Below are 15,873 nucleotides of genomic sequence, written 5' to 3'. Positions count from 1 at the left end.
TTTCTGTAAGATTCTGATAGAGATCCAATCCAAATGCAAAGACCAATACTTCTGCATCCCAACGGATTATGCATACAGTTATCTTCCATACCAAACTGCTCCTGAGAGGGTTAAATGCTAAGCAATGCCCACATTGTAGAGTAGCAAGTCACTGCCAGTCTGTGTGTTGGCACTGTAGTGGTTAAGTGTAGCTGGCTCTACCCAATTCTATGCAATGCCCACACTGTCAGAGTAGAAGAGGTTAACTGTGGATGGGAAGATTCATTTCACAGGAGCTGGGTCTGCCTTGCTGTGACATCACACAGCTAGAAGCAGCAGCAGCAGCCAGAGCAGCAGCAGCAGGGCAGGCAGAGTGGCAGACCAGCCTACTTTAATAGCTTGGTCATGTGACTGGGAACAGTAGTAAGACAGGTGCCTTCAGCTGAGCCTCAGTAAGGGGCTAGTTGCCTGCATGAGTGTTAGCTCTGTGTGTGCCTGTGGATTGTACTTCCAAAGCTTTACTGCCGTCATTCAGGGACTGAATGGCGTGGGACATGTGCAACCAGGACTCTGTATGGAGTGACATAGAGGTGAGCATGCACACAATCGTCTTTATTGCTATATTCATGCATTCTTTTTTTTGCATGCACATTTTATTTTATTTTATTTTTTGCAATTATTGACTATTTTGGTGGCTTTTTGAATAGACTTGTTTCCCCCAAAACATTGCACTGTGAGGAGGAACAAGTCTTAACATTATCTGGAGGCTATTTTAAGGCTTTTTACTTGTATGATGCTAGAGCCAGAGATTAGCTGCTGTCATCGGTGCCTCTTGCAGTTGGAAACTATTTGCATGTGTCTTTGGCTCTCACCCTCTCTCCAGTCACATGCAATATGTATGCTCAGAGATATTGATATGAATCAGTGTCTGAAGTCTTTCCAGTGGCCTGCTTGGAAGTCAGCCATGGATATTTATATAACAATTAACTTAAAATCATCTCACTTATTGCTGCCTGCATACTTGCATTGTGCTCTGCCATTGGGATATGTATGGATTATCCCTTGCTTGGGTATTGAATTATTGTCAGGGTGCTACTTTCTTCTTCTTTTAGACCATTATGATGCTATTGATGGTTATTACTAGTATTATTAGAACTATGCTGACCAGAACAGCTCCATTTATCACTAGTCTGCATGATGATGGGCTGTTGATTTCCGTTTGTGATCATACAAGGAATACTAGAGAATAGAGAGTGTATGGGATGGTGCTGTGCAAGATATTGCTGTATGTGTAAAAATAGGTAGCCATACATCAATTCTACAGCTTCTGCTGGCTACAATTCATATAGAGGGGTGGGGGATTAAAAAGCAAGCAGTTCAGGACTAGTCCCTGGAGTTTGATGTAGAAGATACAGTTCTGCATGTTTTGCATCTTATATTTTGAAACATTGTTGTGTAGGATGTATTGGAAAGTTTGACAAAATAAATAAATAAGAAATAGGTATGTATGTATATATTAGTGTGTGTGTGTGTGTGTGTGTGTGTGTGTTATACACACACACATATATATATATATATTTTTTATATAAAGTAGTAACCACTAAATCATCCAAATGCATATATATATATATATACACATATATGTGTGTTTATATACACACATATATATGTATATATATATATATATATATACATATACATATATGTATATATATATATATATATATATATATATATATATATATATATATATATATATATATATATATATACATATATATATAAGCATTTGGATGATTTAGTGGTTACTACTTTATAATTTTGTATTTAGGTAGCTATATTGATTCTATTAATAATAATGCATGCAAACCTTTTCCTTTCTAATGAACTAACAGATCTGTAAATGAACGAGTCCCTGGCTGCAAAGTCCTAATTGTTTTTGAGTAGCCAGTGAGTCCTGTGGCTTGTTGTTGAGCTGATAGCATGGGTCTCAGCTGCTGTATCCTCATTTTTCCATCATGCATTATTCCTGATGCTGCCTAGGAGCTGATTGAGGAGCAGCTAGCATGGAAATACCAAAGATTTATTTTTGTAAACCAATGATTGCAAGTAACATATCAACAGTTATTGATCTTATGATGACCATGGTTTGGGCTGGAATATCTTATTATTGTATGCATAAATGGATTAACTCTTGGTCCTGCCTGAGTCATAATATGCTTCTGGGTTCATACATCCCCATTGCACATTGTGTTGTTTTTTTGGTTTTTTTCATGAAGCTAATTTGTCAAGCTTGGTAAACTGAAAAAAAAAAAGCTGATTAAAAAAGGAAAAAAAAAACACTTGCTGGAAAATACAATCTGTCTGCTGCTCCCAGAACAGGACAGACCGATGCTCATATTAATAAAGGCCCACGTAGCACAAGTCCCAGATGTTTCACATTTTAATGAGGACGATGTGCGAGGAGATTGTGAAGATTGATTGAGCCGTTCTTAAAGGACATATTGCAACAAGTTTTCCATCCCGTGCTGCTTTTCCTGCCTCTACAGTTCCCAAATAAAATAAAAAACCATTCCAATGTTCAATTGACCTCCTTAGATTGGTGTGTTAAAATGACAGATGGGCTTTAGGTCCAACACTGACACCTGACACTTAACCTTTTGCTTTAAGACCACCTGTATTTGATGCTGTACAGACAGACAGGTATACACAATTATATAGAATTCAACAGTCATCATTGACTTGCAGTGACTGGTGGTCATTTTTAGGACTGTTTTTTGAACATTATAAGCAATCTTTGGGATGTAGCTTTGACATGTAGGGCTTCTGGAGATAGGAAGTGGATGGCATACAGAATTGATAAGCACCTGTTAGAGATGTGTGAGAAAGTGGCAGGAATGTGACTGTGACAGGAGAGGAAAGTTAGGCGTGTGAAGCCTGGAACCCACTTGAAAGGTCAGATATGTTTTACTAACGGTCCGCGCATTACTTGATTTTCTTTGGTCAACATGATATTCCAAGTTTGCTAGGCATACCCTTGAACGTGTTGCTTATAGTGGAAAGGAAAAATTCATTTTCCCCAGGTTACATCAGGGATCTGATTCTGTATGATTCAAAAAGTTTGCAACCAAAAAGTTTACACCAATATGATTCTTTTTGTAGATATATTTAGACTTAGAAGTGTCCTAGATATTCTGAAGTAAGCAAAATTAAATGTCATCTAGTTACTTACACTATGGCTTTCTATGGAAACATTCATTGGTCAGGAATCAAAATGTAGCATAACTGTATCCCTTTAGGGTCAGGCTTTCTGGAATGTGGCAATGAGCCATATCCTGGAGAGACATTTTGATGGCCACAGGTATGGTAGAAAGATTGCTCAATCTGGAAGGTTTCCAAAATTTTTAAGCATAGTGTAACCTTAATGGGCACCTAGCAAAAAATAGTTGATCCCATGATACCAGTGCTGATCATATGTCATCTATTAACACGGAGAGTGCGGAAAAAGATTTTCACGTGATGATTTTGCATATATTTCTTGCAGTGTGCTGCTCTGGTTGGTGAAGACCAGCCCCTTTGCCCTGATCTTCCGGAACTGGATCTTTCTGAACTTGATGTAAATGATTTGGATGCAGACAGCTTTTTGGGTGGATTAAAGTGGTACAGTGACCAATCAGAAAACATTTCCAATCAATACAGCAACGAGTCATCCAACATATTTGAGGTATGGTATTTGCCTGTAAATCAATTGATGTTTTCCTTTATGTGTTTTTGGACAACTGTTGGGAAATGTATATACATTCAGATGTAATAAGACCTGACAAAGATTTGCAAGGTTTTGCAATATTTGGAAAGTAAGCCTGATGTATCCGAAGTTATTGGGGGATTTTCAAAAATATATACCTACAGATACAAAAGGAAGATGAATATTTGACCACAAGCTAAGCAATGTTCCCTCTGGCTTCTGGGTATCTCTAGGTAGGCCTCGTAAGACTAAGGAAATGAAACGTAGGATTGTACAAATACGCAGAATATTTGGCATGAGTAGAATCTGTGGCCAAAACTTGCAAATGAAAACTTCAGTGAAGTCGGTGAAGTAATTGTTTCAAGTCTTGTAACAGGTTTCAAGTGGCACTTGTAAGCACTTATACATGTTATATTGGCCCAGTGCCACTTGGTAACTGGAGTGCCACTGGATGCATCATTAATATGAGGAACACCTCTATATAGACGTATCAAATGCAACTTATTTATTTCTAACCCTCATTATTAGGGATTAGCGGATAATAAGTTTACTAGCACTATATCATTTACATCAATTAGCAATTTCACTACTGGAATTAGGTAGATGGACCAGGGGCCGGGTACCCAATTCACGCAATTTGCTGCTGGTGTCTAACCTCTTGCCTGGCCACAAAAAAACAAACAAATTAGTTCCTTTGGTTCTTAGATCTGGCCATATAGCAGAGAGATTAGATGGTCATTTTGTGAACAACTTGTCATTCATGGTCGGTCCTTTTGGATGACAATGCCATAAGTTAAAAGAAAAAATGGGCGATTGAGCCCTGCCTTAACCTGTCTCCTGGCCTGGGCTACTATTCATGGGATGCAGATCTGTCAATTGGGATGAACGACTTTACAAGACCTCTCTCGACAACCACTTAAAAATATCCTATATGACCCAACTTTTCCACAGAGCTCCCCTCTCGCGGGGCGTGGGAAGGGGCCGGGCCCGCGCCCGGCCGGGTCGGCGTCCGGGTGGAACCGGCGGGCGTCTGTCACACTTGTTTCGTGCCAGGAAAAAGGTGCTGACGGTTGGCCGAAAATGGTCTATTCAGCCTTTTTTTGCCATCTAAAACCGCTAGCTAAGCTGGTTCTTAATGTCTGTAGTATTTTCCCTTCAAACAGTCATCCATATTTTCTAAAATTTTTGGTAAAAGCATTATTTCAGGAAACACTGGGGGCAGCCATTTTGTAGACTACACCAAGTCTCAGCCTATCAAGGCACAAGGATGTAGTAACTTAATGATGTCATCAGTACTTATTAAACAGGTTCATTTAAATATTTGATTAGACAATTTATGTTACTGTCCCCACAACAACATAGCAGAATGATTTTTCCAACTCAATGGATTCCTTCACATCGATATTTAAGAGTTTGGTTGAGACACGTCACCTCATATTAAACACCCCTGTTATATAGACGACTGCCAGAAATTGCCTTTATTGATTCATGCCTCCAGTTCACAAGATGAGGGAAGGGGATTCTCTTCAGAGACAATGACAAATAAGGACTACTCTCATGTCTGAAGTGGAATGCCTTAAAAGACAGCTGCATCAATTGTCGTCCTTGAACTTCACCAGTGCTTCCTTTGTCAGTGTAACATTACACTGGCATGAAAAAACCCAAGTACACAAGGAGGAGAGTGGCCCAGCCACGTGCCTTATTATGTTACAGCAGTTAGTTGATGGAAAAGCCTTAATTGAAATGGACAACATTTCTTCATTTAACCCTATTGTCGCTGGTAGATTATTTTAGGTCCAACCCCAATAGGAACTAAAGTTGTCTACGTAATGCCTTGAAAATAGCTCCAGTCACAGGGAAAGCATCAATTTTACAATAGGGAAGGTTTTATATCAATTTAATTTCAGCTTTATTCATGAGAGTATATAAAGTTATAGTTCTATTAGTATAGATCATAAACTGGATTATTGTGTGAATATTATATATTAAACAAAATATAGGGTCGCCCTGAACCATTAGGGTCAACATCAACTTTAGAAACTAATTTTGGGAGTCAGAGTTTTGTAATCCTCTATAAGCTAAACAACTGACTCTCTAGTGCCACCTATGGGTGTCTATTGACTTACAGTATAGCCACCTATAGGTGTCACTGGAGAGACAGTTTTCTACTTTCTGGAGCTACTTTTCATACTTTTTCCCTGGGTGGATTGCCCTTCAAGGGGTTGTCCGGTTTCAGCAAATTAATGTTATTTTTTGTATAATTAAAAGTTATTCAGTTTTCCAATATACTATCTTCATTAATTACTCACGATTTTAAAGATCTCTGCTTGTTAATACTCAGTAGGATCATTCATTATTTACTTCCAGTGAATACAATTCTGTCCATGGTCATATGATGGACACACAGGTGCACGGCTCGTTACAGTATGTGTATCAGTGCTGTGTCTTCTAACGATTCCTGCACCTGTGTGCCCATCACATGACCATGGACAGAATTCTATCCGCTGAAAGTAAGCAATGACTATCTCTACTGACTAACAACAAGCAGAGATCTTGAAAACCCTGAGGAATTACTACAGAAAGTATATTGGAAAATGTTGTAACTTTTAATTATACAAAAAATAACATGAAATCACTAAAACTTAAAAATCCCTTTAAGTCTCTACTAATGAGATCCCTACAAGGAGAATCAGTACTTTTTGGGAGAACTTGCTGTGCAGAAATGCAATGTTCGGTGGCCGCTTCTGTAGATATTTGTCCTTTTTATCACTTGCCAGATGCCAAAGATGAGAGTTAGTAAGACACCTTCCCCTGCCCTATCAAAGGAGAAGAATTTGGTATATTGCCAGTAATTCACCCAAATGTCTGATGGGCTATAGTACCCTATATACTTTGTACATTTTTGATTTGACACTTGGTTGAATATTGATTTGGTTTTAATGTCACATGGGGTCGGAAAGAAATTTTCTCCCTTTTAGAGCAAGTTCCCTATAACAGTTTTTTACCTTCTTATGGTTCAACAAAAATAAACTAGGCTTTTTTTTAACCATTTCACCATCCCCTTCTCTGGTTGATCTTGGTGGATATATTTCTTCCTTTCAACTGTACTATATCTGTATTCACTTGACTAAACCATTACTTTATTCTTAATGGTGTAGATGGGAACACAGTGAAATAATGTATAAATACATATATAAGGGACAGCATGCCGCCAAGAGTCGATAAATTGGAGACATCTGAACAACACGACTTGTCTCTTGCCCTGTTTCTTAGAAAGGTCTTGTGAGTTCTTATTCTACATGCCCATGGGGCTGGACGGCTTTAGATTACACTATTTCCTAAACTTGGCATCGCATTACATGTGAATATGAACAGACATGTAAAATTACTTTTTAATCTCTCCAAAAGGCAAACCCTGTCATTCCAACTATTCGGATTCATTATATTACAAAGTAGAAGTGGGTTTGTCATACGCTGCCAATGATGTTCCTGTGCGTACTCTGCCCACTCAGGTTTTCCCTGTCATTATGTTCAGTCACATGCTCGTCGAAACGCGTGTCAGAGAGCGTCCTGCGTCTTACTGCTCAGTTTATGTGACCTCCAGCTGTAGCTAGCGGGAGGCCGGTTGTTTCCAGAGTCTAGGGAATGAAATGCGTTTCAGTGGGTGTGAGGGAGGCTGACTGCATTACAAGTATAAAAAAAAGTAATAAAGTCACAAGACTCAGACTTACAGGTATGACAACAGGTATATTGTCTTTACAATAACCCGTGTGTCTGCTTCTGTGCAAGGACACCCAATTTAGCAATGCACAAAGGCTAGCTTTGTTCCAGTCTTGCTTTAGGAAACGAAGGGAGAACTGGCACCCGCTTTTCCGATTTTTGCATCACAGCACCCTTGACTTGGGCTTTTGTGTAAGGGTGCTATGTAAAGCCAGATCGCTACAATCAGCCCTGTGTGACTGAAGCAATGACGTGCTACCAGATATTGTCACACTTCTTTTCCCTGCCAAGCTTAGCACTTTCACTGGGCACGTTCATGTTTTTTTTATGAATGTATACCAACACACACTGGCTATATTATTATAATGTAACTCAGTAATATAGTCATTAATAGTTACAGTTCTGGGGCCACGGCTGCAGTAAAAGGGGAAATACTGCTTATTACTTTATTACATCCATAGGGATCAGTTCATCCCAATTATATGGAGATGGTTAAACAAGCAGTGCCCCTATCCTGCCACCGAAAATGGACCAAAAGAAAGTTGCTGTAGTACATGTGGTTTATTAGTTTAGTGATGGTCCCTTTAATTTCAGACTAATCCTCATATATGTTATGGCAAGCAAGAACCATTCACTGGCTGGAACATGAACCCATATACACAAAAAATTAAAAAAATTGGCAGATCCTACTATTTTCTATGGTGTATGGTGTAGATTACAGAAGTTTGGACTGTGTTTAATTTTCACTATCATTTTGCCCGTTTGCCCAAACAGGTTTTTATGAACTTTGCTAAGTGGACGCAGGTCTGTAGCGATAGAAGATGCAGAGTTAGTAGTCGCATTGGGGCCCCCGGTCCCGGAGGCCCTGCGTGTGACACCGTTATTATACATGGCATATGTTTGGTAGGGAACCCTATTACAGATTTTGCATTGGGGACCAGGATCTTTAATGTACGCCTCTCAGTGGATGTTTCCTAGACCAAGTTTTCGAGACTTATCATTGCTTTTGTATTTACTGCACTGCACCTAATCTGCATTATAATTATTATTCCATTGGCTGCAATAGAGTAAATCCTAATTGGATTTTTTTTTTAATAACGTAGGTGGACTAGTGTTACCAAATAAAACATAGAATCTTATAGACAAATATAAAATATAAGGTGTTTGCATTTTTTATATTTTTTTAATTGTTTTTACTAGTAGCGAAGACAGGGTTAAAAGTATCCTGTGGCCAATGAAGGATTTGGCCTTCCCAAAAATGCCTGTAGCATTGTTATTTTGTCAACCAGTAGGTGTCACCCGGTAATCAGTCTCTCGGCAGGGTGCTGAGTCAACATTACTCACAAGTATTCTCACTTAGGAATGCAATCTAAATCCACTGCTTTATATCCATAGCTCAGTCTGTGAGCATTTTACAGAAGCTGGGACTCCGGCGAAGCACATTTACATAACAGGACGGTAATGCCGAGCTCATGAAATGCATAGTGTATATTAGTGGGAAAAAGCAAATTGTTTTACTGATGATTGAAATAGGCCGATATGATTGCAGCTGCCTCGTCTCCGAATGAAGGAAGAGAATGAATCAGCTGGGGGAAAAAAAAAAAAAGCAAAGACTGTTTTGGCACAGGATAGATTTACAAAGATGAATGACTTTCCACCAACGTCACCCGCGTGCATCTCTATGGCATTGATATGAATTTTGTAACTTTATCAGTTTGCGTAGAGTTAGATTACGAGCATTCGACAGATCTGCCAGCTTCGTTACTATTGCAGGTTATTCATTGTAAGACCGATTAATGAATTACCAGATCTTGCGTAAAATAACTTGGCCTCTCTTGGAAACAAGTACCACTGTTGTATTTGCCAGTCTTGTGACCGCTTTTAATGGGTTTTCAGTCAAACTGAACCTCTATAGAATTTTCTACAGTTTTTTTTTCCCATTTTTAATTTGACTGCAAAAACATTGCCTGGGGCTGGGAGTTCAAGGAGACGTAATTTAAGGGGGGGAAAGTCATTGTGATAACTGCAGGGGCCCCACAGGTTCAAAAAGCCATTCTTTATAGCAAGCGAGACCTACATATATGTATCGTATAGTAAACCAGAGGATTAATTTGTGTTATGTAATTACTGTGTTATTTTTTTATTGCTTTTTTTTTTATATATTCAGTGCCCATAAATTTAAGATTAGTGGCAGTTCATTGTTTATGCTTGTCCGGCACATGCATGTGTAAAGGGAGATGTGCTGCCGACCACGATAATATTTTACTTTTTTAAAACGATACGATCAGCAGATGATCGAGCGTTTGCTCGGTCACCTGATGATCGTCCCCCTGTTCACACAGGGCAATTATCTTCAACGAGTGTTAGATGAAAGCTCTTCCGCCCGATAATCGCCCAGTGTAAAAGGGCCTTAAGTGCTTGATTACACCATGGGAAAATCATGACTATTTTTACAGGATCAGGGGTCTGGTAAAAAGTCTATCCTGTTGTCCATAGAAGATGAACGGATCCCCTTTGCCCATTAGGTAGTGTTAACCCCTCTATAGACACTACAATGTTAAAAAACAATGCAACGCGGCATTCGCCTGAGGTTCACATCACTTATTCCTTTTGCAAGGTGAGGGGTTTCCTGAGATTGGAGGCATGGTGATGTTTTTTATTCCTAAAATAAAAGTTAGTCATCGATGCAACTGCATTTATGCACTTAGATAAAAAGTAAGGGCATATGCATACACTACAACTGTTTTTGGCCTCTCAACAGGATAGACTTTATGATTTCTTCCCACCACACAACAAGGTGCTGGTATACCTCTATATTTTCAGATGTCAATGTACACAGGTTTTTATGTAGAGTCCACATTTAAAAAATGTCACATGGTCCATTGGATGCCATATATTAGACCATATCGTCCTCTACAACTACTGTTTTCAGTGCTTCTTTGGGAGAGGTGGTTTGAGCAGATATGAAGATTTTGCCCTGATCCCCTGAGCGCTCCAATTTTTTTTTATGACAGATATCTTTTACTGTTAACGGGGCATACACACAGATATTTTAAATGATGAATGATTTTCTTCATGGATGGTGCTTGTTAGGATACATTGTGGTTGCATTGCCCACATGTATTTTATTGACAAAATCCATCCATGTTGCTTAAAGGGGTTTTCAGGGACTTTGGATACTTATAATCACTCGAAAGGATAGGTCCTCAATATCAGATCAGTGTGGGTTCGGCACCCCCACAATCAAATGATTGAACAGGCTGTGGTGTTTCTATAAGCGCTGCGGCCTCTTAATAGTTTACCAGGCACAGCTCCATAGACCTGGAAGTGGCTGTGCCTGGCACTGTACCTTGGTACCAGTCGCTTGAATGGGGCTGAGCAGCAAAGAACTACAATACCAGGCACAGTCACTATAAAATGTACGGCACTGTGCCTGGAAAACAATGAAGGAGACGCAACGCTGACCAGAGCGCCGTGGGCCCTTCAGTCAGCTGATCGGGGGGGTGGGGGGATTGTCGGTAGTTGGAGCACCACGGATCTGCTATTGATTACCCTTCAATACAATATCAATGTCCCAAAAAAAAACTTTCATATTAGAAACATTTTTGAAAAAAAAATGTTTGGTTAAAGTTTGATTTACACTGTAACTACTGGGATATGGGGAACAAGAACAAAGAGTATGTATCTATCACAGGAAAAAATCTCCGTATTTTGTATTTGTCATTTACTGAACTTTAACTTTGATCTGTATAGCAATAAAATCAATGTTTTCCTTAGATCTAACGGAGTTACTAAAATGACCTACCAAAAACATAAGAGTGGACATTCTATTGTCTCCTTACAGATGGTATAGATGATTGTGGTATTTAGTTTAAACAATTTCTGGTCTTTTGTCCGAACATCGATTGTCCGAATCCCTTTATGTTTGGGCTGTGAAGGCCTGTGATCAGTTGTGAATTAGAAAATTAGGAGCATTTGACCGTTTTTTTCCACCTCGCACACAACATGGAAGTAAATGTTCTATAAAATCTCTAGTTGATGAGATTGTGGCTGTCCCATGTGAAGTAGCCATTCAGCAACAGTATTGTTTGTTCAGTCATGTGCAGTTAATCTGAGACACAATTCTCTTTCGCCTTTTTGACGTCAAAGACCTGGTCAATAGATGTTTACTTATTGAAGGTTCAACAAAAAGGAGCATTTTAGCAGAGTTACCCCCTAAATCACCTTAATTCTGCTTGGTTAAGATCATAGATTGTCTTGGGCTGTTATACTAATGCTAGACATATCCTTTCAATTGTTAAGTGGTTAAGAGAGGTTATCTGGCTTCTTACTTAACAACCGAGTGTTTCATGTATGAGATTGTATTATAAAACTCTAAAGTCTAACAAAAGCTTTACAAGAGCGGACATTGTATGCACAGTTTAATATCATATCTATAGTCACACTAAATACACAAGATAGGGTAAGATTGGCTGTAGAGGAATATACAATATATATAAACATATCTAGATGACTATGTGCCAAATGTTTATTGTGCACCTTTTTGTTACCTTGTTACATATTGGTTACTTATTACTACTACCATATACAGTGAAACAGACCACCTCTTTGAGAAGACCATCCCATATCTGGACCAGAGGTGGATTTTCAATTCCCCTAAGTTCTGTGTATATTGTCCTCTTCTTTACGAAGACCACCCTCCCTAGAACAGAATACTGTTTTGGGTGGTCTTCTCAAATAGGTTTCAATGTAGAAATAAAATGTTTACAAATTTGCTATGGGCAGCATGAATGTTAGTGTTTATACTTGGCTCTAATCCCATCTCCTCTATATCACCGGATTCTAGTGAATTTATATCTGCTGGTCATACATGGTCAATAGAAGAAAGATAACTAATCCTTTGGATAACTGAAAACACCTGATATCTTATTGGGAGATTTACCGAAATGGAAAATCTCCTTCTATTAACACAATCCTTCCCTGTTTCATGAGAAAAAGGTGCTCACTACTCATGGGTTCTGAGGATGGGCAGATATCTCATCAACCATTGTTTCGATGAGATACTTTCCTGTCACTGATAGTGGGAGCAAACACCAACAAAGGTGTTTGTTTAAGTCACCCTCCCACAACTATACTGGGACAGGAGATTGTCTTGGTCTCCTTCACACTGTTGTCTTGTTTTGTAGAAGCAAAGTGTTGTGTGACCCTCTGGCTGGTTTCCCACCTTCGTCGTTTCCTAACATTGCTTTGCCTATGCAGAGAGAAGATAGTGGGTAGGTTCATAATGTCTAATAATGGAGGAGAATGGGGCCAACTTGGGATGGGACCCTCTTTCCACAGGCACAGAAGGAGTTTTAGGGGCTTCCTCTAGAGTCTACATGCCCTTGAGGTTGCAACATCTGTAAATCTTGGTTCTAGGTTGCATTTGTCATATTCTGGAACTTTATGAAAAAAGAATAAATACAACCATGCATATTCGAATGATATTACCCAAATAGCTATTTGATAAAAATTCAAATGATATGAATTGTTTCATGTGTCTCAACTTTACTGAGGACATTGTGCAATGCAGAGCTGTCTCTTGTAATGAAGCTTCCCAGTGCCAGAAGCCATTTCAAATAACAGACTATTCCTGTATTACAAAAAGAACGGGAAGGTACAGAAATCAAAGTGTGATTGCTTATACAATTTATACAGCAAATTGCTAGTCCTTCTTAGCTCTATAAAAGTGAGCAGGTAAAACCCAGCAAGGTCCCAAAGCATCCCGTTTATGAGATTATTAGATTTTATGGGACAGGTTTAGGTGACGCATTGGCATTGTAATTTGTACCACAATAAATAACAAACAAAGATAATGCTGATTCAAGTTGTCAAACTTTACAAGAATAATACAACTTCAATGTAAAATGTGCAATGAAGGTATAGTAACTAGACTACATATGGTAAAATACAATTTTCAAAAATAGACCTACGTTATTGGAAAATTCTGCAATGTGGCGACTGCTACAGTATTATATATACAGTATTATATATACTCTCCTATGACATTGCACCCATTGCCAGTGGCTTGATTCTAAACTACAAAATAATTCTGGTCAACCCCACATGACTTCTTAAGGGGCTTTTACACAGGACGATTATCGGGCAGACGAGCGTTCATATAACGCTCGTTGACGATAATTGCCCTGTGTAAACAGGGGAAAGATCATCTGCCGGTTGTATCATTTTAAAAAAGTTAAATATTATCGTTGTCGGCTGCACATCTCCCTGGGAGACGCGCTGCCGACATGATGATAATATATGGGGACGAAAAATCGGAGTAAAGACCGCTCGTCCCATCCGTGTGACCGGAGCAAACGAGCGCTGATCAACGATGTCTTGTTTAACGGCGCTTGCTGCATCGGCCACTTATCGGCGGGTGTAAAAGTGCCTTAAGGAGCGGTCCAGAAGTCCATGTGTATTGCTATCAGTGGAGCATTGCTTTTATCAGTTCACTTGCTGGGGAAGATTGCTCCGTGTGGGTGGGATTCTTCTTACTAGTGAGGCCTATCTTACAGATGGAGAATAGCCTTCTGGTGGATCACTAATAACTATCTTTAGGAATGTTGTTATATGAATGGGCATGCCACGGAGACAACCAGTGTGACTGTGGGCATGCTATGAGGATAAGCCCAGTTTAGGTGGGCCCTATTCTCTGTCCTCAACCACCCAATCCACAGGCACAGCTAGCTAAAAAGCCAGAGGTGTGGAATGGGCAAATGAACAAGCACTTGGGTTTACTTGTCTGGGTTGGGGTGTGTTGTGAGACACCAGGAGAGCAGCTACATTTCGCTATGAGGCCATCTCCTCTTCGATGTATGGCTCTGAATTTTTTTCGAGCTGAAGTTTGACAAGGGACACAGGGTTATGCAGTCCAGCAACAGACAAAGATAGAGGAAATAGCATGCGTGCTCTCGATCATGTCATCTAAGCAGATCTAGGATTCCATTAGTCTAATGTGCTATAGATTGAACACTACAAAAATCTGATTGGTTGCTATGGCTTCTAAGGTTCTACCTGTTGCTATGTAAAATATTTGCTGGACTATCTGATTACTTGTGATGGGACCTGGTTGCATCTCATTTCATAAATTCATCCACTACTGATAGACAGGTAACTTTGAGATGGAAAATTAGGTTTAAGTAGAAGGCCAAGGCACGATCGCTCAATCTGTAATTGCCAGTGTTTTTTTATTTCTAGGACTTAGAAAACCAGATGCATTGGATTAAATCCTGTAATTATTAGTGAAAGTTATTTCAAGTCTGCATTCCAGAGAAATACGTTTTCCAAAGTTAAAGGTTTCTAGTAGCAAAAGCCTACTGTGTTACTGGACTTATTGGACCCCTTGCAGATACCATGCTTGTGATTTATTACAGCGTGACTTTGAGAGTAGTCATAGGAGACTGTAATGGTTAATCCCATAGATGGATGGTCATATTGTGTGCGTCTTTTATAATTAGTTTCTATAGTTGTATAATAATTTTTAGTTTAGCAATATACTGACTATGAATGGTAGATACATATTTTATCGACTTCTATCAGATAGATGTATGTTTTTAATATCTGTATTGCCTGTTCTAATATTATTGTGCTTTGTATGGCCTTGTAACTTTTATTCTAGTAACCAAGTGATTTGATGGTGGCTACATATTGACTGATACTACCACTTACACCTGAATACTACATAGCTATGGCACTTATGGTACCTATACGTGGCCAAATGAGGCTGTTTGACAACTACTCTCATCAAACCTAAATGTTATCTGTAAACTTTTTTTTCCCTAAGGAAACCACACTTGGTCCACAAAATACTGTTTCGGCACAAGTATAGTACTATAAGGGTATGTTCACACGATTAACAAAATACGTCTGAAAATACGGATATGTTTTCAAGGGAAAACAGCTCCTGATTTTCAGACGTTTTTTGAGCAACTCGTGTTTTTCGCAGCGTTTTTTGCAGCGTTTTTACGGCCGTTTTTGGAGCTGTTTTCAATAGAGTCTATGAGAAAACAGCTCCAAAAACGTCCCAGAAGTGTCCTGCCCTTCTTTTGAAGAGCCGTCATTTTACGCACCATATTTTGACAGCGACGCGTAAAATGACAGCTCGTCTGCACAGAACATCGTAAGACCCATTGCAAGCAATGGGCAGATGTTTGCCGACGTATTGAAGCCGCCTTTTCAGGCGTAATTCGAGGCGTAAGACGCCTCCATTATGTCTGAAAAGAGGTGGTGTGAACATACCCTTAGTACATGCTCTCGGCTCACGGTTGCCCAGAGTAAGCTCAAGGCGGCCTTGTGTTTCTGTCCTTTCCTCGTGTCCGAGCGCCGCAATCTTTAAATGGCTCCTTCTCTTGCTAATTGTCTTATACCAATAACTTTTGACATTGACT

The 15,873-nt window shown here is 39.3% G+C and overlaps 1 protein-coding gene across 2 annotated transcripts in view; it reads left to right on the top strand.

The window, feature by feature from the left end:
• The first annotated feature begins 352 nt into the window (after positions 1–352).
• Positions 353–15,873, top strand: part of PPARGC1A (PPARG coactivator 1 alpha) — an 89,377-nt gene continuing 73,856 nt past the window's right edge. For both annotated transcript variants that reach the window (XM_075858734.1, XM_075858724.1), the window contains exons 1-2: positions 353–569; positions 3,524–3,703. In XM_075858734.1, coding sequence (XP_075714849.1) covers positions 522–569; positions 3,524–3,703 — 228 coding nt within the window. In that variant the 5' untranslated portion in view covers positions 353–521. The remainder of the gene's footprint in view (positions 570–3,523; positions 3,704–15,873) is intronic.

Source organism: Rhinoderma darwinii, chromosome 1, assembly GCF_050947455.1.
Source record: "Rhinoderma darwinii isolate aRhiDar2 chromosome 1, aRhiDar2.hap1, whole genome shotgun sequence".
Taxonomy (NCBI): Eukaryota; Metazoa; Chordata; class Amphibia; order Anura; family Rhinodermatidae; genus Rhinoderma; species Rhinoderma darwinii.
The sequence above is the reverse complement of the archived record's forward strand: the minus strand, read 5'-3'. Positions and strand labels throughout refer to the sequence as shown.